General features: G+C 40.6%; 1 protein-coding gene across 1 annotated transcript in view; it reads right to left on the bottom strand.

The window, feature by feature from the left end:
* LOC115467703 (protein adenylyltransferase SelO-like) overlaps positions 1-20,696 on the bottom strand; it is a 127,576-nt gene that overhangs the window by 73,854 nt on the left and 33,026 nt on the right. The window contains exons 7-9 of the mRNA XM_030199284.1: positions 11,826-11,893; positions 3,442-3,529; positions 323-392 (exon numbers count right to left, since the gene is read on the bottom strand). Of these exons, the coding sequence (XP_030055144.1) occupies positions 323-392; positions 3,442-3,529; positions 11,826-11,893 (226 nt within the window). The remainder of the gene's footprint in view (positions 1-322; positions 393-3,441; positions 3,530-11,825; positions 11,894-20,696) is intronic.

Raw genomic sequence — 20,696 nt, 5'->3', positions numbered from 1 at the left:
AATACTAACAAATATGTAGTATATATAACAATATCTTTTTATTGGATTAACAATATATTCCTGAACTAGCTTTTGGGAGGTACCCTCCCCCACTTTTGAAGGCTCCCAGATGTAACCTGTCACAAATGTTGACCCTCTGTTTTAACAAGATGCTGTCCTAGACATTGCCTCCTTCATCCAAAATGCGACCATCCATAACACAAACAAATATGCGAGACCAGATATTGTGCAGAAGCTGTAGGATTAAAAACACTACTCTACTCTACCATGGACACCAGACTAACACACAGAACCTTTGTTTTAGTATCTAAATGATACTTACCAGATATCGATAGGAACTACTTGCATCTACCAATGGAAAATATTCCTGAATGACAAAGTCCAAAAGTTTCCTGTACAATAAAAGGGTATATTGTCATATTTATGTAAAAACACCATGTGAAAGTAGATTATATTACATCTAGTCAACCTTTATTGGGTAAATGTATGGCTTTCTTTTTTTTTTCATTCATATGATGCAATTAATAGATGTACAGAGTTGTAAAATCCACATGCTGTAAGGTCTCTTCCTTAGAAACATAGAAAAATGAAGGCAAATAGAGACCATAAGACCTATCCAGTCTGCCATCCAAGCCATCTACTATCCCTTCCTCTCTGTTAGAGATCCCATGTACTTGTCCCAAGCTTCTTTGTATTCAGATACAGTTTCATCTCCTCCACCTCCACTGGGAAGCCTTTCCACGATTTCACCACCCTTTCCGTGAAGAAGTATTTAATCAGGTTACTTCTGAGTCTATCCCCTTTCACCTTCATTCTATACTCCCTCATTCCAGAGCTTCCTTTCAAATGAAAGACTTGCCCCTTGTGCATTAATGTCATGAAGGTATTTAAATGTCTCTATTATATCTCCCTTCTCCTGCTTTTCTTTCAAAGAATACACTTTATGACGCAGACCGCCAACCATTTTAGTAGCTGCCCTCTGCACAGACTCCATCCTATTTATTCTAAATCTTTTTGAAGGTGGAGTCTACAGAATTGTACACAATATTCTAAATGAGGTATCACCAGAGTTTTATACTTGGGCATTATCACCTCCTTTTTCCTGCTGGTCATTCCTCTCTCTATGCACCCAAGCATCCTTCTAGCTTTTGCCATTGCCTTTTCTACCTGTTTGGCCACCTTTCGATCATCACATAAATCACCTCCAAGTCCCACTTCTCTTTTGTGCGCAAAAGTACTTCACTCCCTACACTGTACCACTCCCTTGGGTTTTTGCAACCCAAATACATGACCCTCCCTTCTTTAGCTTTAAATCTTAGCTGCCAAATTCTGGACCAATCCTCAAGCCTCATTAGATCCCTCTTCATATCATCCACACTCTCATGGGTATCTACCCTATTCCAGATTTTGGTATCACCCACAAAGAGGCAAACCTTACCAGTCAGCCTTTCGGCAATATCGCTTACAAAAATTTTAAAAAGAACCAGCCCAAGAACCGAACCCTGTGGCACACCACTGGTAACATCTACTTCCTCAAAGTGACTTCCATTTACCAGTACCAAATGTTGCCTTCCAGTCAAAGAGTTCCAAACTAATTGCCCTGTTTACTAAGGCACGTTAGCATTTTTAATGCGCCTTCAATTAACGCGCGGGCTAACCGTGTAGGTGTCTATAGGGATATTGTAGGTGTGTACACAGTTAACGTACATTAAAAACGCTAATGTGCCTATAATGCAGCTTAGTAAACAGGGCCCTAAGTCAGTCACTTTAGGGCATATACCGAGAGCACTCATTTTATAAGTTGTCTATGCAGAATCATATCAAAGGCTTTGCTAATATCTAAATACACCACATCTAGCGCTCTCCCTCGATCCAACTCTCTGGTCACCCAGTCGAAGAAATTAACCAGGTTCATCTGACAAGACCTAACTCTAGTAAAACTATGGTGCCTTGGGTCCTACAATCCATTGGATTCTAGAAACCTCACTGTTCTCTGTTACCACGCGAACTGCATGCCATGTTACGGGGTGGGGAATGAGGAGATTATAGATGGAGAGCAGACTTGGACTGTACATTGCATTTAGTGCTTGGTTCTCTACCCTGTGCTGTCACTTGTGCAGCTAGTGCAGGTGCACTTAACACGCGATAAAGAACTTTCCTGTGTGCTCAATGTATGGGGACAGTTACCACAAAAGCTTTGCACTTACCATGTGTAAAATTTTGCATTTAACATGCAAATACAAAACTTTGCCACTCTTTAGTAACCAGGCCCCTTCATTTAACTGTGCAGTAATAATTAGTTGCTTTACTTGCTTTTGCATTGAAGCATGTTAGAATAACTGTGCAAAGAGAAAACTTTCAAATAGTGTGTTGTGTGCTACATACAATGCCTTACAGTGGATGCTATTGGAAACATTGTGCACTATTTGGTGTGTTAGTAGAAGAAGCTTTCTGTCGTGGGGATGACCAAAGTTCCCGGGGGCGTGTTGGAGGCATAGCGAAGGCGGGTCTTGGGCATGCCTAACACATAGGTGTCCTCGACGCATAATCGAAAGAAAAGGGCGTCCCTGACAATCACTTAACGACTTTGTTTGGTCCTTTTTTTCTAACGACCAAGCCACAAAAAAGTGCCTGAACTGACCAGATGACCACCGGAGGTAATCTGGGATGACCTCCCCTTACTCCCCCAGTGGTCATTAACCCCCTCCCACCCTCAAAAAAAAATTAACAATATTTTTTGCCAGCCTCAAATGTCATACTCAGGTTCATCGCAGCAGTATGCAGGTCCCTGGAGCAGTTTTAGTGGGTGCAGTGCACTTCAGGCAGGCGGACCCAGGCCCATCCACCCCCTTGTTACACTTGTGGTGGTAAACATGAGCCCTCCAAAACCCACCACAAACCCACTGTACCCACACCTAGGTGCCCTTCACCCATAAGGGATATGGTAGTGGTGTACAGTTGTGGGTAGTGGGTTTTGGGGGGGGGGTTGGGGGGCTCACCACACACGGTAAGGGAGCTATGCACCTGGGAGCTTTTTCTGAAGTCCACTACAGTGCCCCCTAGGGTGCCTGGTTGGTGTCCTGGCACGTCAGGGGGACCAGTGCACTATGAATGCTGGCTCCTCTCATGACCAAAGGGCTTGGATTTGGTCGTTTCTGAGATGGGCATCCTCAGTTTACATTATCGCCGAAAATCAGAAACAACCAAGTCTAAGGACGACCATCTCTAAGGCCGACCTAAATTTCCAGATTTGGACGTCCACTTCCATATTATCGAAACGAAAGATGGAAGTCCATCTTGTTTCGATAATATGGGTTTCCCCGCCCCTTCACAGGGACATCCTTCGAGGATGTCCTCAGAAAAACTTGGGCGTCCCTTTTGATTATGCCCCTCCAAATGACCCAGAAAAAAGGAGCATGGCATTCTTTTTGTTATTCTCACCTCAGTAAGTCCAGTTCCTGTGAAAACGCCAGCTCTTCTAATGAACCTATTCGAAACCATGATTTTGCAACCCGCAGAACTACTGCACCTTAAAAAATACACCCGAATAAAACACACTGTATAAATGTTTACATTAACTATAGAGAAAGAGTAAAATGGAGGTATTAATTTGAAACAATCTACAGGATAATAATACAATAATAATCCCAAACTACCATCATGCATTAAAGGAATGCAATTCTTGGAGATGAGGCTAACCACATTGTTCTGTGATCCCTTTATGTTAAAACTGCATTACTGTAAATAAAAACTGAACAGATGAGTTTGTGACATTTCCTATAGAAAATGCTCTCTATATGAATCATTTTATCCACACAGACAGAAGAAACTTGATGACTATGATATCTGGGCACTGTACTGTGAACAGCGTACATTGAATATGGAAAAAGTTTAAGTCGCCATTTTACTAAAGTGCATCAAGCGGTTAGTGCATAGCAGCCATTAACACAAGACCATGGTAACCATACACTAATTGAATACCCTATTATAAGGCAAGAAATGGGCAGGTTACGAGCAGGGAATAGGCATGGAATGCACATTGCAGTTAGCACACTGTTTAACACCTGCTATCACTGGTACAGATGGTGCATCCATGCTGTCAGTACACTTACCACATGTTACAGAGTTTTCTGTGTGGTAACTGCATGGGCATATGCTAGGCACACTGCCAAGAATAGCAAACAAGCTTTGCATTTACTGGGACATAATCTGGGCACATGAAGGGTCACTTTATAACAAGGAACTGTTTGCTTAGGGATCTCACCAATGTAAGCAACCCACCTGGCATGTTTCTCCCATCCCTGGGAGAGGTCATAAGTACATAAGTATTGCCTTACTAGGACAGACCAAAGGTCCATCAAACCCAGCATCCTGTTCCAACAGTGGCCAATCCAGGTTACAAATACCTGGCAAAATCCCAAAAAAGTACAATACATTTTAAGCTGCATATCCCAGAAATAAGCATTGGATTTTCCCCAAGTTCATTTTAATAATGGTCTAGTGACTTTTCCTTTAGAAAGCCATCCAAACCTTTTTAAACCTCGCTAAGCTAACTGCCTTTACCACATTATTGGATTACTACTACTACTTATTATTGTAGATTGCCTTGCTTTATATGGTAAAAAAAGGAGAATCATCAAATGTGAATAAGCAAAAACATAAATAGTACTCTGGCAGTCATAAGATCGACACCAATGCTGATTGCATAATTCTTCTTCTTTTTTTATTTTTAATTCACACCAGTTCTACAAATAATTATATACATTAAGCATACACATAGACTTGGAGACAGAGTTAAGGGCAGACTGAGAGCCAACATAAGTTATAGTTAGAGCATCTAATAATTAGATGCACAGAGATGGAAGAGTAAAATCTAAAGAGAATCCACGTACGTGGAGAACTCAATAGATCCCACGGCACGTAAAGTGTAAACAAAAAGATGGGAATATGAGCCAGGCTATCCAATAATTGGACCTGAAGTTAAGTTTAAAATAAACAAAATTTAATAATATTCAAACAAATAATAATAACACAATTCCACATTAAAAATGACTCGACACAACGTTGTGTTTCGGCCAGATGGCCTACATCAGGAGTCTATAAACAAAAACAGTAAATAAATACATGAATAAAATATACATAGATATGATATGCAAAAAGAGGAACATATATGAGATATAAGATATCATAAAACATCAAAAACATAACCATGCTAATATAAATGCTGAAGATCAAATGTACTAAAAAATCATTACGAAAAAAGCTGGAGATAAAATATTATAAAATATAATTACAAAAAAAAGGATATACATAAATCCAGTGTTAAATCAATGAAGATTAAATTGTAAAATAAGTACATAAAGAGGATATACATTGATATAATGTCCAAAAGAGAACAAACACAAGGATAATTACCATGTTAATATGAGAACAAAAAAAATCATATACCTGACTAATTGCACATGAAAAAACTTATACAAAAATATAGTTTTATATATATATATATATATATATATATATATACATACACACACACACACATAAAAGCACTAGAGGAGAGTTATAAAAAATAAATACATAAACAGGATATACATGAATATAATATAATGTCCAAAAGGACCAAACACAAGAATAATTGCTATGCTAATACAAACAGCAAAAAAATAATAAATACAAAGACAGGATATGCATGAGTATAATATAATGTCCAAAAGGGACAAGCACAAGAATAATTGCTGTGCTAATATGAAGCAAAAAAACGTATTCTTGACTGCACATTAAGAATTTTATAAATAATGCAGATATGAAAGCAAGTACAAAGATAATGACCAAGCTAATATGAGAAACAAAAGATCAAAAAGAGATGGAAGAGAACAGGTAGGCAAATGTGAAGGAAGAAACAGAGAAAGAAGCAGATGGAGAAATTGAGGTGAAGAGGAAAGCTAAGGGACAAATAGAGAGGGTACCTTGAGCAACCAGATGCTAGGGAGCTTTTGCATGGCAGCGACAATTACTTATGAAAGTAAAGCTTGTGCAGTCACTGATAGGGTTTTGGTGGAGTTCTGGATAGTACATAATAGACATCTAGATCCCTCTGTTTTAATGAACACAGTTATGTCTTACTCTGGAGTGGAGGAGTAGCCTAGTGATTTGTGCAGCGGACATTGATCCTGGGGAACTGGGTTCGATTCCCACTGCAACTCCCTGTTACTCTGGGCAACTCACCTAACCCTCCATTGCCCCTGTATATACTATGTAAACTGCCCTGAATGTAGTTGCAAAAACCACAGAAAGGCAGTACATCAAGTCCCATTTCTCTTTCCCTATTTGAGATTCTACATGTCAAGGGAAAGAAAACTCACAAAGAAGGTTATAGTTAGGATATAGCAAAGGCCTTTGGGGGAGAGTCACAGAGTCCACTTGAATATACACTGGACTAGCTCAGACATCTTCGCCATTTTATTAACAAAGCATTAAGTCATAGGCTAACAGGTCAACAGGTTTATATCATAAATCATGAGGCACTAGCTATTCCATCTGCAGGTCATTGGGGATTCAGGGCAAAGCTCAACAACCGTTAGCAATTTTAGTCAAAGAGTATAACTATTTTCTGCAACAGGATCTTATTGCAGCTGGCACACATTATTTCTGCTCACATCTGCAATGTACCCAGAGGTCAGGGGTATGCAGGCTAAGGGTGTACAATTAACTCTCAATTCCCTGTTCTTTGCTTTACTTACACAAGACATGCTTGTCACGCCTAACAAGTTCCAACATCTGGACAGGACATTAGCCATAGGGCTTGTCCTATTTTATATTTTATTCTCCTGTTCTAACATTTAACCCTTGGTATTCTTCTCTAGACACTCTCAATATCATCAGCTCCTACAAAAAGTGCTTTTAAAGGCACAATCACTTGTACCAGTCCTGGGGCTGGTGTAAATGCCTTCACCTAGATGTTAGCAAGAACACATGCAAGTTATACTACTTTACAATGTACCTGCATACTTGTATGCTCTGCCTACCCTCCGTACAAACTCCACCCACATGCACACCCACCATCAAAGTATGTGCCATTCAAACAATGCACATACTTTTATGCTGTCAGTATTTATAAGAGGTACTTTATGCATGTAAGTGGCTCAAATGTTACAAAAAAATGAGGTCCAAAACTGCTGCACATGGGATATCAATAAAATACAGAGGCGTGTACACAGGCTAGTATCATTTGACTTGAGTCTCAATTTTATTAAAAGCAATCATAGATTTAAGTAGAAATTGTAAAATTAATTAAAATGTCTATTGGGATTACTTCTCTTTATATGCTACTATATATTTGTCCCAGAGTTGTGTTCTCTTTTCCGGAACCTTATCAGCTTCCTTGTACCTACTGTTACTCTATTTTCCACTCTGTATATATTCCCGGAGTTGGTACTCTACTCTCCGGAACCTGTAAGCCACATTGAGCCTACTGCTATGCGGGAAAATGTGGGATACAAATGTAATAAATAAATATGCCCAACATATTTCAGCACATCAATGCCTGCTTCAGAGACCCCAACATGTTTTGGCACCTCTTTTAAGTTATGTCTGGGGTCTGACGACCCCTGACGTGCAACCATAGAAGTACTATAGGTGATCACCTTAAATGGAATTACTGTCTGCAACTGTAACATCTGCACCAGAAGCAGGCACTGAGGTGCTGAACCATGTTGGGCATAGTAGCTGAGGGAGCAGCAATGCAGTACTCCAGCAACTTGTTCGTGAGAGGAAAAATGTAAAGACAAGTTGTGGGTAGTCACTATCTTTATTTTTAGAAAAAAACATTTATAAATGGCCCAAATACAAAAAAGGACTATTTAACTAGAAAAGTTGAACATTTTACAACATATAGAAATCAGAATACTGGCTGAGTTGTTGTTGGGGTGAGGGTGGGAGAACAGCTGTACCACTGCTTTACAAATCATTTCTACACCTTGGGGAATCATAGCCAATATCCTTCCAAGATATATGCAGAAAGTTTTCTATGGTAGTTTCATCATAATATAACCATCTCCCAGGGCCATAGCAAGCTATGTGTGGGCAGTGCTGCCATATAGGGCAGTGGTAGGTGGAGGCTCGAAAATTGTGTCTTATCCATTGCCTTCCCTGCTTAGCTACAATGCAGTGGGTGGGATAGGAGCTCTAGGAGGTGTGTCACACGTGGCAAATTCCCAGCTCGGGAAGGTCCTGCCATCTCTCCAGAAAGGCAATGACTAATTTTTAGGGATGTGCAGATGGAAAAACATTTATTTAGTTTAATTTAGGTTCTTGTGTTTGCTGGCTTTTTCATTTTCTTTTTTTTTTTAAGAGCACAACTGGACAAGAACAGTGATATAACAGAAAAGTAGTCAAGAGGCAGGGCAGAAATACTCAAGCCTGCCCTGAGCTGGTTTCTGCTGGAAACAGACTATGTTTACGAGAAATATGTCGTGTTCTCCAAAATACAAGACACAGCTAGGCATGGGGCAAGAAGCAAAATAGTTCCTCTGAAAGGTGGCTGACGTCTAGCATAAAGGTCAAAGATTCAAGGCTGGCTTGTATATATATGATGGCTATTATTGAAAAAAAAATACTGATACTTAACTACGCTGGAAAGAAACATGTCATTTGGGGACTTTTCTTTCCCAGTCCTTGGGTTAGACCAAAATTTAACTGGGTTCTTCTATCAGCTTTTTTATGTAGGTAATAGAGTCAGTCTTTCAGTACCTTTACTTTGGCTGATTCATTGTCACAGAGTACCTATCAGAGACTCTTGAGGCTTGAATATTAGACTAGAACTAGACAAGAACTAGGATTGCTCAAGATAAGTCTTAATTTATTCATTTTATTTTTTATTTATGCATTCTTGTATCCCACTATTATCCAAAAACAAATTTCGGTTCAAAGTGGCTTAATTTAAATTTTGGTGGAGTTACAATAATGTTGTGCATTGTGGAGATGGCATCTATAGTTCGTGTAGTTATTCATAGAGGGGCCCTTTTACTAAGCAGCGTAAGCATCTACGCTTGCTCAAAGCGAACCAAAATGGAGTTACCACCCAGCTACCATGTGGCTCTTGAGGTAATTTCAGTTTTGGCGCGCGTCCGATATGCATGGTGCATTGAAGATGAGTTGTGCTCAGCGTTACTGATTAGTCATGCACGCCTTGAAACAGCCCACAGTAGGTGAAACTTTGGCCACAGTCAGTGTGACTGACCTTGTTTGCACGTTTTACGTCTACCACCAACTCAGAAGCTAAGTGTGTTTTTTATGATTTTGGGATTGATCCACTAAGAACTTCCAGTGGAGATTTTAGCAAGAATTAGGAGTTTAAGGGGGTTTTATGCCAGTGAAGAAAGTTGGACCCATTACTTTTCTCCTTAGCCTATTAACATATTAAGGGTGGAGGTTGGGTTACAGAGGCTTTTTCCCTTCTAATATTTTGCACTCCACAGGAACAATATAGTATATCAAGTACTTTGCAGTTATACAAGAGAAGGGAATTGTTATATATTACCTATTTGTATCAGGACATATGTGTTGTGTTTAATGTTGGGGTTTTTTAACAGTTTGTAGTTGTATGTGTGGTCTGCCTGTTTTGCTCTTGTTGTTTTGTTGGGTGTTCAAGTTTGGTTTCATGTTGCTGGTTGTTTGTTTGTCCCTGCTGGTTGTTTGTCCCTGCTGGTTGTTGTTTCGGTGGTGATTGGGCTTTTACAGTTGTTGGAATGGTCGTCTTCTTCCTGTGATGTGTACTGGTATTTTGTTCCATTTGGTTGGCGTTGCTGCTGGTATCCCCATTATCCTCATTGTTATTGTATAGCAGGTGGCCATTTTGGGGGGTTACTTCTGGCTTGGGGGTGTTTGCATGTGAATATGTGTGTGTTTGGACTCTGTGCTTGTGTGTGCTGCGTGGGGCTGGTTTTGTGTTTTTTCTCTTTTACCTTGGCTGAGGGTTTACCTGCATCAGTGAATGACCAGAAAGAAGAAAGGCAGCTAGTACATAAAAACTATACCCGCAGCAGTGAAAAATGTCCTTCAGTAACGGTCACATCTAAAGGACAAATGAGCAGTGGAAGTTTGATATGCTACTCAATATAGTGCTTGTGGCAATAGAATTACCCTGACAGAGAACAATCAATGCTGAAAAATTAATTGTAGTGGTGTTGCCACAATAGGTGGGAGGCAAAAGTGTTCAGCTATGAGTGTCTGTGGCAGTGAGTAATTAGGCAGGTGGGAAGATCATATCGAGTGCTTTAGTAGCTGTGCAGCATGTGAGTTGTGTGATCGAAGTAGATTTTAAATCGGGCCAATTGGTTCACCTGGTGGCTTGGGGAGAACACTGTTTGGAGAAGAATACCTTTTTTTTTCCAGTAGTTTGGTGCTCCGATCAGCAAACTACTTGCTCAGAGAGTGGAGGATGATGTGGTTAATTGTGGCGGCTAACAGGAGCAGCATAGAGGGCACATACTTGCCGCATCACCTCCAGGTGATCACCCCCAGTAATGTCACTGCAACTCTAAGAAGTGTATCCAGCACACAAGGATTATTGAAAGCAATGAGCCAATTAGGAGACAGGAACTAGCAGACTCTCAAGAGGCAGAAATATGTTTGCCTGGAAGGCAGCTACCTTCCATCCGAAAGGTTATAGGATCAAGGATGACTGGTGCCTAATAACTATTAACACTTGGAAAAAAATATTGAAATTTAACAAACCTGTCATTTTTGGAATTTATTCCTATTGAAATGATCATTTAGGAATGCCGATCCCTAATAATCATGGAAAAAGCGAATGTATGCAAAGGTAATACAGGGGTATTCTTTAAATGGCACTCAAAGTTAGGTGATAGCTCAGCAAGGTTAGTTATAAATAGCACTTGTAGGTGTGACCATTTACACCAGCTGAACCCTGGTGTACATCCTCATGCCTGAATTAGGTTTGGATCCCCCTTATTCTATAATATGCATATATTTGCAGGAACGCCCCTGATCTGCCCATGACCCTTCCATGGCTGTGCCCCCTTTTTGGATCCAGGTGCGTCAATTTATGCATGTAGATTTTAAATGCCAATTAGTACTGATAATTGATAGTTAGGTCCCAATTACTGGTGCTAATTGGCTTGTTATTCAATTAAATTGCAAAAAAAATCACACAAGCTCAAAAAACATTACTTCAGAAACTCAATCAAAAACAATTATCAAATGACCCAAGCATAGAGGCTCTCTGACACAAACACCATTCGAGCACACAATGCTTGAACGGTGTTTGTGTCAGAGAGCCCCTACGTTTGGGTCATTTGATAATTACCACAACGTTCCATCCTAACTACTAGACAACTAGACTTTACATGAACTAGACAAAACCGAACCCCCAACACTTGACTGACAACCATGTTGCTACTAATGAAAGTTACGCAATACGCACTACCACTCTATTTCCCGTGTCGGAAATGAGTTTTTTATAGTTGATTATCTAACTTATGTTATAACTTACTCTATCACTCAGGAACCTCTATGCAATACCATATTGTATTATACTTTACCATGTATGCACCTTAATGCAATACCATTTGCAAATTTCTACCCAGAAATGGCGATCGCCATTATGGCATAATGTAAGCCACATTGAGCCTGCAAATTGGTGGGAAAATGTGGGATACAAATGCTACAAATAAAGTATTCAATTAAATTGCACAAATTTAAAGTACCACTTATAGAATCCGGGGTTTGTGTATTTTGATAAATAAATTATTTAAAGATCAGACCTGATATTTGGAAATCAATAGTATTCTTGAAGTATGGCATACCTCTTTCTTTGTTAAGATTTCCATTGTAGAACTGATCTCGCCATACGCCATCGTCACTCACAACTAGACTGAAAAATGAGAAATTATCATGATCCATGTCAGATTTTCATCTCACTCACCTCAGTGCAATCCTGCTTCATGTGTACCCTTAATAAATAAAAGAGACAAAAACGAAAGACTAGCAAAAGTACCACCAGTTAATAGAAATTAGTGCACATTTACTAATGCTGCTCCATGTGATCTTCCACTGCATCTTTAATAGGTTAAAAGAGGTCAGGAGTTAATATTAATAAGAAATGTTGCTCACCTGTAAAAGCTGGTTTTTCCATAGGTAGTATGACTGATCAGACACATCAGATGGGTGATGTCATCTAATGGTACAGGGACAAAAACTGCTCAACCACAGCTCAAAGTTCTGAGCATATGTGCCCCTTCCTGCGCACAGTAGTCTCATTAGCTTCTCGGTTAGTTCCAAAGTTTAAGGTATTAGGCAACTCAAGGAAGGTAGCAGGGGTTGTGTATCTGATTAATCCTGCTCTGTGGGGAAAACACCTGTTACAGGTAACCAACATTGCTTTTTCTGTCGACAAGCAGGATTGAGTCATGCACACAAGTTGGTGACTCCCAAGCTTGGGGTTGAAAATTGCAGAGTTTCAGCAAATCAAGAGCAGCCCATGTTGACAATATGAGAGCTATTAGCTGAAAGGGACAGACTGGCAACAACAGGATCGACTACAGAAGTCTGGTCCAGTCAATAATGGGAAGTAAAGAGTGGAGGAGTAACTTAAAGATCAGATTAGCAGGCTGACAACTGGATATACGAGGGTTCAAATCCTTCTGCCGATCTTGGATGTGTCACTTAACCCTCTATTGACTCGGGTACAAAATTAGATTGTAAGCCCTATGGAGTCGGGATATACTCACAGTATCTGAATATAATTCATCTTGAACTTCTACTGAAAAGGCATGAGCTAAATTAAAAAAAATAAAGTTATGGAGCAAAGACCATGTTGCTACCTTGCAAATAATAACTAATGATGGAAATTATAGAGGGCTGCAATAGACATAATCTGATGGAGCCTTCTTGGAGGTGAGAGGAGTATCTGCTTATTCATAACAGAAGCTAGCCAAGTTGCTAGAGTTCTATGTAACTCATGTAATACCCAGATTTGAATCAACTGAGATGAACAACTGCATATACATTCTGATGGACTTGGTTCTTTTAAGGTATACAACAGCATGCTTACAATCCAGAATGTGAAGAGGTTTTCATTTTAGTCTTATTGTGGTTTTGGGAAAAGGGTAGGCGGAACTTATTGATGTGGAAGGGTGATGCCATCTTTGGCAAGGTTTACAGTGTGTTGAGAGAACAACTTTATTATGATGAAACTGAATGTAGAGTTCATAAGTTAACAACATTTGAAGTTTATGTACCCTTTTGGCTGAGATTATTGCAATGAGGAAAAACACCTTTCACATAAGGAACTTCAGAAAAGAAGTGTTCAATGACTCACAGGACAGTTTCATTAATGAAGCTAGCACCAAGTTAAGATCCTAAAAAGCAGGAAGCTTCTGCAGCAAAGGCCTGACGTAGTGAAATCCCTTCATGAAATATGAGATAATGCTAAAGTGGGAAGCTACTACTACTACTTAACATTTCTAGAGCGCTACTAGGGTTACGCAGCACTGTACAGTTTAACAAAAAGGACGGTCCCTAATGGGCGAAATGTCAAGTTGGGGCAGTCTAGATTTCCTGAATAGAGGTATGGTGGTTAGGTGCCGAAGGCGACATTGAAGAGGTGGGCTTTGAGCAAGGCTTTGAAGATGGGCAGTGAGGGGGCCTGGCGTATGGGCTCAGGGAGATTATTCCAGGCATGGGGTGAGGCGAGGCAGAAAGGGCGGAGCCTGGAGTTGGCGGTGGTGGAGAAGGGTACTGAAAGGAGGGATTTGTCTTGACAGCGGAGGCTACGGGTGGGAACGCAAGAGGAGATGAGGGTAGAGAGGTAGCTGGAAAGTTATCAACTGGGCAATGTAGGCTGAGAAAGCACTAAGGTGTATTGTTACCTATGTATTCTTTTAACCATTCACATTAATTATTTTAATTATCTTCATAGAATTATGTAATTATTGTTTTATTTCTCCTTTTTAATATTTTTAATATGTTGTATACTGTAAATGTTTGTTTTTTCTTTATTATATACATTTCTATTACTACTGTATGTTTTTTCATTGGTTTTAGACTCTTGAGGCAGGTATTTTGCCGAAACACGGTGCCATGTTCGGCATCTTCAAGAATAAAGTTTTTTGTCTTATTCAGTCATCCTCCTGTTCTTCCTCTAGAAGAGCTTTACTGGTTACACTACTTTTTTTCTACGTAGTGTTATGGAGAACATTTGGAGGCCTCCATCAATATGGATGATACAAATGCTGTAAGATTATAGCTGGTGAAATGTGGGATCGTATCCTTTAGTGAAACACCAGGCAGTAAATAAGAATGAAATGAATCGATTGGGCAAATCCAAGGTGAGAGACTAATGACTGCTGAATTTTCAGGCTGTGAGGACCAGAGACTTCAAACGTCTGGCTGAAATAGATGAACCCTATCATGTTGGAAATTGATGATGTTTTATGGAGGAGGAACACCAAACTGTTTGAGAATTTGAAATCAGGTCTCTGCAGAGAGAGGGATTGAGGGGGTATGCATATAGAAAAGACCCAGTCCATGGAATTGACAATGCATCCCAGGCAGTAGATTGGAAGTTTGGCTCTCTTGCTGGTGGCAAAAATATTGATCTGAGGTGTCCCCATTCTTAGAAACTGGAATTGAGAAACAGTGTGTCCAGCGTTGAAGGACTCTGCCAAGCTTATCTGCTAGGTGGTTTTGCACCCCCAGGAAGTACGCCACTTGAATTTGAATGCAACTGACCATGGCAAAGTCCCAAATTCTTGCTGTCTCTCAACATAGGGGCAGAGAGTCTATCCCCCTTTGCTTGTTGACAAAAAAAATTGCTACCTGGTTATCCATGTGTATTGATAATTCACCAGTGATAGCAGAGAAATATTTGTTTGTGTTATGTGCCATGTATAATAATAGTGATAAACTGTGTTCAAGACAGTTTCACAACGTAAGTATGGAACAATATTACAATCATCATACGAAAATTAAAAACTTCATGTTAAAGATAATTACAGCATCGGTTAAAATCCTAGGCATACATAAAAACAAATTACCAAGGATATCTACTGGAGTGGAGGAGTGGCCTAATGGTTAGGGTGGTGGACTTTGGTCCTGGGGAACTGAGGAACTGAGTTCGATTCCCACTTCAGGCACAGGCAGCTCCTTGTGACTCTGGGCAAGTCACTTAACCCTCCATTGCCCCATGTAAGCCGCATTTAGCCTGCCAAGAGTGGGAAAGCACGGGGTACAAATGTAACAAAAAAAACAAAAAAAAATAAGTTTTCAGTGATTTATGAGTAAAGTGGTATGGTAGCCATGTTAGTCCACTTTAAAGGTAATAGAAATAAATCAGAAAATAAGATTATCCCTTTTTTTATTGGACTAACAATACATTTTTCGATTAGCTTTCAAAGGTAACCCTTCTTCTTCAGATCAGAAATAAGCAAATATTGACAAATATCAGAATATATAAGTGAAACACAAAAGCATCCAGTGACAATCTCACAAGAAGAGAGAGGGTGGGTTAGGTAAGAAAAAGGGAGAGCAGGATGGATGAGAGACAGGGAGAGATGAATGGCTGTTAAGAATGTGACAAAGCAGTATACTTTAATGGTTTATAATGGGATAGAAAGCCCAGATCCCTGTTAAGTCCTGTCTGGTGGGGGTCAAAATATTTCATCATTTTGACTTCAAGGGCCCTGTTTACTAAGGTGAGCTAGCAGTTTTATCACACACGATAGAGACACCCACAGGAATATATGGGTGTCTCTAGTGTTAGCTAATTTTTAGCGTGCACTAAAAATGCTAGTGCGCCTACAGCATGGCTTAGTAAACAGGGCCCCAAAGGTCTTACGTTCCTAGATTGTCTTAAAATTTCCTTATAGTATTCTTACCATAAGATCACTGAGGCAGTGTTACAGTTTTGTACTGTCCCACAGAGGTAACATCCTGGTTGGCACTGGAATGTTTAATATTATGTCTATATAAATTGAGACTCATCTTTAGCCAGCTGCACAATCCAGATACACAATGTCAACTGGTTCACCATTATCCATGTGTTTATTCACATCTTCAAAGAAATGTAGTAGATTGGTGACCCAACATTTCCCTTGACTAAATCCATGTTGGCTTTGTCTCATTAACCCATATATATGCTCAGTAATTTTGTTCTTTATAATAGTCTTTACCATTCTGCCCAGGACATCAGGCTCACCAGTCTATAATTTCCCAGGTCACCTCTGGAACCCTTTTTATAAATTGGTGTTACAATGGCCACCCTCCAATCTTCCAGTACCATGCTTGGTCTTTCATTATTGGAGTGTTATGTGGCTGGTATGATTGGGGGACAGAGTGCATGTGTGTATGTGGATGGGGTTGGGTGGTTCAAATGTATCTGGAGGGGAGCAAAGTACTGGGGAGGGTGTGGGGGATAGGGGATATTTGAATGAGCTGTGGCTAGGGAATATTGGGGATGAGATGGGTAGCTCGTTGGGACGACCTCCCTCATCTAAGATGCACTCTCTTTTGCACTGGCTCTGTCAATGTCCTAGTATCATCTAGTATGGTGAAAATTCTTTCTTGGAATGTGTGTGTGTGTGGGGGGGAGGGTATTTCCTCCCCAATTAAGTGCACAAAAATTTTGCAAGCCTTACATAGGCAATGTGCTGATGTAGCCTTTCTTCAGGAAACTTATTTAATCTCTCTTGAATATAATATAAGCTTAAGCGCTGATGGGTGGGGACTCTGTGTGGGGCCCCTGTGATAGCCAAAAAGGCAAGGGTGGTGATATTGATTTGAAAGGGGATTTCCTGCACTTTGCACAAGCTTGTGGTAGATGATTGGGGCACATTTGTCATAGCTCAGCTCACAATGGATAGATGTAAATTGGTACTTTGTAATGTTTATGCTCCTAACATCAACGACAAATGCTTGTTCAGCAGTTGATATCTTATTTTATCATGCTTTGATAGCTTACCTCTTATATTGGGTGGCAATATTAACATGGTGGTGGGCCTGGCTCTGGATAAATCTAGAAGGGTGTAGGTGGGGGTGTCTCAATCCTAGGGTACTCCCTTGCTTTCCACCCTGCTGGATCTTTTAGATGTATAGCAGATATTACACCCCATGGACAGAGACTATACACATCTGTCGTGAGCTCACTCCTCCCAGTCTGGGATAGACTACTTGTTGGTTTCCCAGGAGTTATTTGGGAAGATAGAGGAGGTAGTGATCGGTCCATATGAGATGTCCGACCATGCTATGATCTGGGTGAAGTTCTGCACACCAGACTCAGATTCTCCTAGTTCCTGTGGAACTTTATCATTATGAGGCTTTTCCTGAGTTTTTTGCAGGCTAAAAGAGTGGATTATAAAGCTAATAATTGTCTTCATGAACAGGAGCTGCCTTTGTTTTGGGAGGCTGCCAAAACAGTGCTAAAGGGTGAAATTCTCAGCTATTGTAGCCATAAGCATAAATCCCATGATAGGGAAATACTCAAGCTGGAGGCTCAGGTCCACTCTGATAGACGTACCTTTGCAGCCTGCCCCACTTTGCCCAATAAACTTCAGCTGCTTCATCTTTGGGACAAAAAAATCCATCCAATATTTAAAATAACAATTGTATAAGCATGGGAATAAAAATGGGAAGTTGCTGGCCTGGATGAATAGTGGACGGGTCCGTCTAAAATTTTAACCATGCAGGGGCATGGCAGCTCTTTCATTCAATCTGATGGGGAGATTTGTCATCTTTTTAAATCATACTACAAGCAATTGTACTCTTGACCCCCTGAGCTTGGTTTGGAGGGTGACAGCTATTTGGCTAGTGTAGATATCGTGAAACTTTCCCCCGTTGAAAGTGGCCAACTGAATACCCCCTATACGACTGGAAAAGGTCTAGTGAGTTATCCAGCAGAGTAATCTTTGCAAGACGCCTGGCCCTGATGGACTACATGCTGAGTTCTAATGGGTTCTGCAAACTGGTATATCTCCAACTGTAGTTAATGTCTTTTATCATATAGTTGCGCACCAGGTAGTGCCCCCGAGTTTAATCTCTGCCCAGATCATAGTTCTTCCAAAGCTGGGCAAGGATCCTCACTTACCAGAATCTTATCAGCCCATCTCTCTCCTCTGTGTTGAAATTAAATTCTTGGCGACAATTCTAGCAAACTGTTTAGCACGTTTCCTTCTTTCTCTGGTCCTAGAGGCTCAGATTGGTTTTGTGTGGGACCGTTATACAGTACGAATATACAGAAAATCTTTCGACTAGGTCCGATGGGATTTCATGTTTCAGGTTCTTGCTCACTATAACATAGAAGGGCACTTTTGTCTGGCTATTCATGCATTGTATTCTGGCCTCCAGGCTAGAGTGTTGGTTAATGGATGGGTCTCATTGAACTTTCCCATTTATCGGGGTACTACACAATATAAGGACATAAGAATAGCCATACTGGGTCAGACCAATGGTCTATCTAGCCCAGTATCCTGCTTCCAACAGTGGCCAATCTAGGCCACAAGTACCTGGAAGAAACCCAAAATAGTTGCAGCATTCTATGCTACCAATCCCGGGGCAAGCAGTAACTTCCCCATGTCTTTCTCAACAGCAGACTATGGACTTTTCCACTAGGAACTTGTCCAATCCTTTTTTAAACCCACATAAGCTAACTGCTGCTACCATATCATCTGGCAATGAGTTCCAGAGCTTAACTATTCGTTGAGTGAAAAAATATTTCCTCCTATTTGAGTGTCCCCTAATCTATGTACTTTTTGAAAGAGTAAAAAATCAATTCACTTCTACTTGTTCTATACGTCTCAGGATTTTCTAGAGCTCAATTATATCTCCCCTCAGCTGTCTCTTTTCCAAGCTGAAGAGCCCTAACCTCTTTAGCCTTTTCTCATATGAGAGAAGTTCCATCCCTTTATCATTTTGGTTGCTCTTCTTTGAACCTTTTCTAATTCTGCTATATCTTTTTTGAGCTACGGCGACCAGAACTGAATGCAATACTCAAGGTGAGGTCACACCATGGAGCAATACAGAGGCATGATAGTATTTTTGGTATTATTCACCGTCCCTTTCCTAATATTTCCTAGCATCATATTTGCTATTTTGGCCACCGACGCACACTAAGCAGAAGATTTCAACATATTATCTATAACGACACCTAGATCTTTTTCTTGAGTGCTGACCCCCAAGGTGGACCCTAGCATCAAGTAACTATGATTCGGATTATTCTTTCCAATGTGCATCACACCTTGCATTTGTTCACATTAACTTTCATTTGCCATTTGGATGCCCAGTCTTCCAATTTCCTAAGGTCTTCATGCAATATTTCACAGTCCACACGTGTTTTAACAACCTTGAATAGTTTTGTGTCATCTGCAAATTTAATCACCTCACTTGTCGTTCCGATTTCCATATAATTTATAAATATGTTAAACAGCACCAGTCCCAGAACTGATCCTTGCAGCACTCCATTGTTCACCCTCCTCCATTGAGAGAAATAACCTGTAAGCATGTATAAATAAATAACTCTTATGGGAAAAGCTACCCAATGAGTAATTCCCAGGTTCCCATTTACAGAAGTCTGGCTAAACAACTTCTTAGCTCTGCCTAGGGGTATTATTCTACAGGAACCTGCCTCTTCTGGTGCCTACACCAGAAGTTTCCTTCTGTTGTAGAGAACTGTGATAAAGAAAAATCACAGCTGATATATATTAGAATTTATTATAAAGATAAGAAAATATAAATGATACACTCTGCAATAAGGCTTAGGTACAACTATAGAGACCTTATGCTGATAAGAAAACTATAGAATGTATTATCTAACTAAAACACTGTTATCACTGGTTACTAGGTTATACACAATCCTGATTTGTAACTGACTAGGTCATGAAGTAATACAGTTAGCAGCACATCTTCCTGACCACAGTTCTGAACTAACCCGCCTTTGCTGAGGTAAGAACCCACTCACTAATCCCAGACTAATCGGAAATAAATCCCTGTAATTCTCACCGAGCTGACTCTTGGGTGGTCTCTCAGATGAGGTTGGCATAGGTTTTCCCCCTTCGACTCAAACTGCCTTCCACAGCGAGTCAGTCTTAGAGAATAGCCCAGGCTCTCTGCAGCAAGCAGGATTACAGTCACTCTGGCCGGTACAGCTGGACCAACAGGTACTTTCTTCAGATAGACAGTTCACAAGGTTGTGGACCACTTCAGGTCTTGCTGGTCTTCCCTCCAGCTCCCCAGACCAGCTCCCCGTCTTCCAGGCGAACCCGACAACAACTGCCAGACCCCTTTCTTGTCCTCTCGTTCCCGCTCTTCCAATCCCCGATTCTCAGGTGACCAGACAGCAACCAATCATGATCTTGTCCAGCTCCTTCCCTGAGCAAGAAACGACCTTTTCTTGACCTTCAAATTGTTACATTGTGATGGGCATTCCTGTCTCTCATCAGGCTTGCTGGCGCCATGGCCTTACTCCCTTTTCCTTATCAGGGAGGTAAAAGGGGGGACAGGTAGCCCACTGCATGTCCTTGAGTTTTTCCAGGCCTGCCAGTGATTTACCACAAGCAGAGAGCTGACACAAACAGAAAGTTGAATCTGCTTGCTCACTGAAGTACAGGGTCATAGTGCACAGACTCCATCTTAATATAGTTGTATTCACAGGCTGAGACCAGCAGAGTGAGACTCACAGGGAAATA

Source organism: Microcaecilia unicolor, chromosome 1, assembly GCF_901765095.1.
Source record: "Microcaecilia unicolor chromosome 1, aMicUni1.1, whole genome shotgun sequence".
Lineage (NCBI taxonomy): Eukaryota > Metazoa > Chordata > Amphibia > Gymnophiona > Siphonopidae > Microcaecilia > Microcaecilia unicolor.
This window is presented reverse-complemented; position numbering and strand designations above follow the sequence as displayed.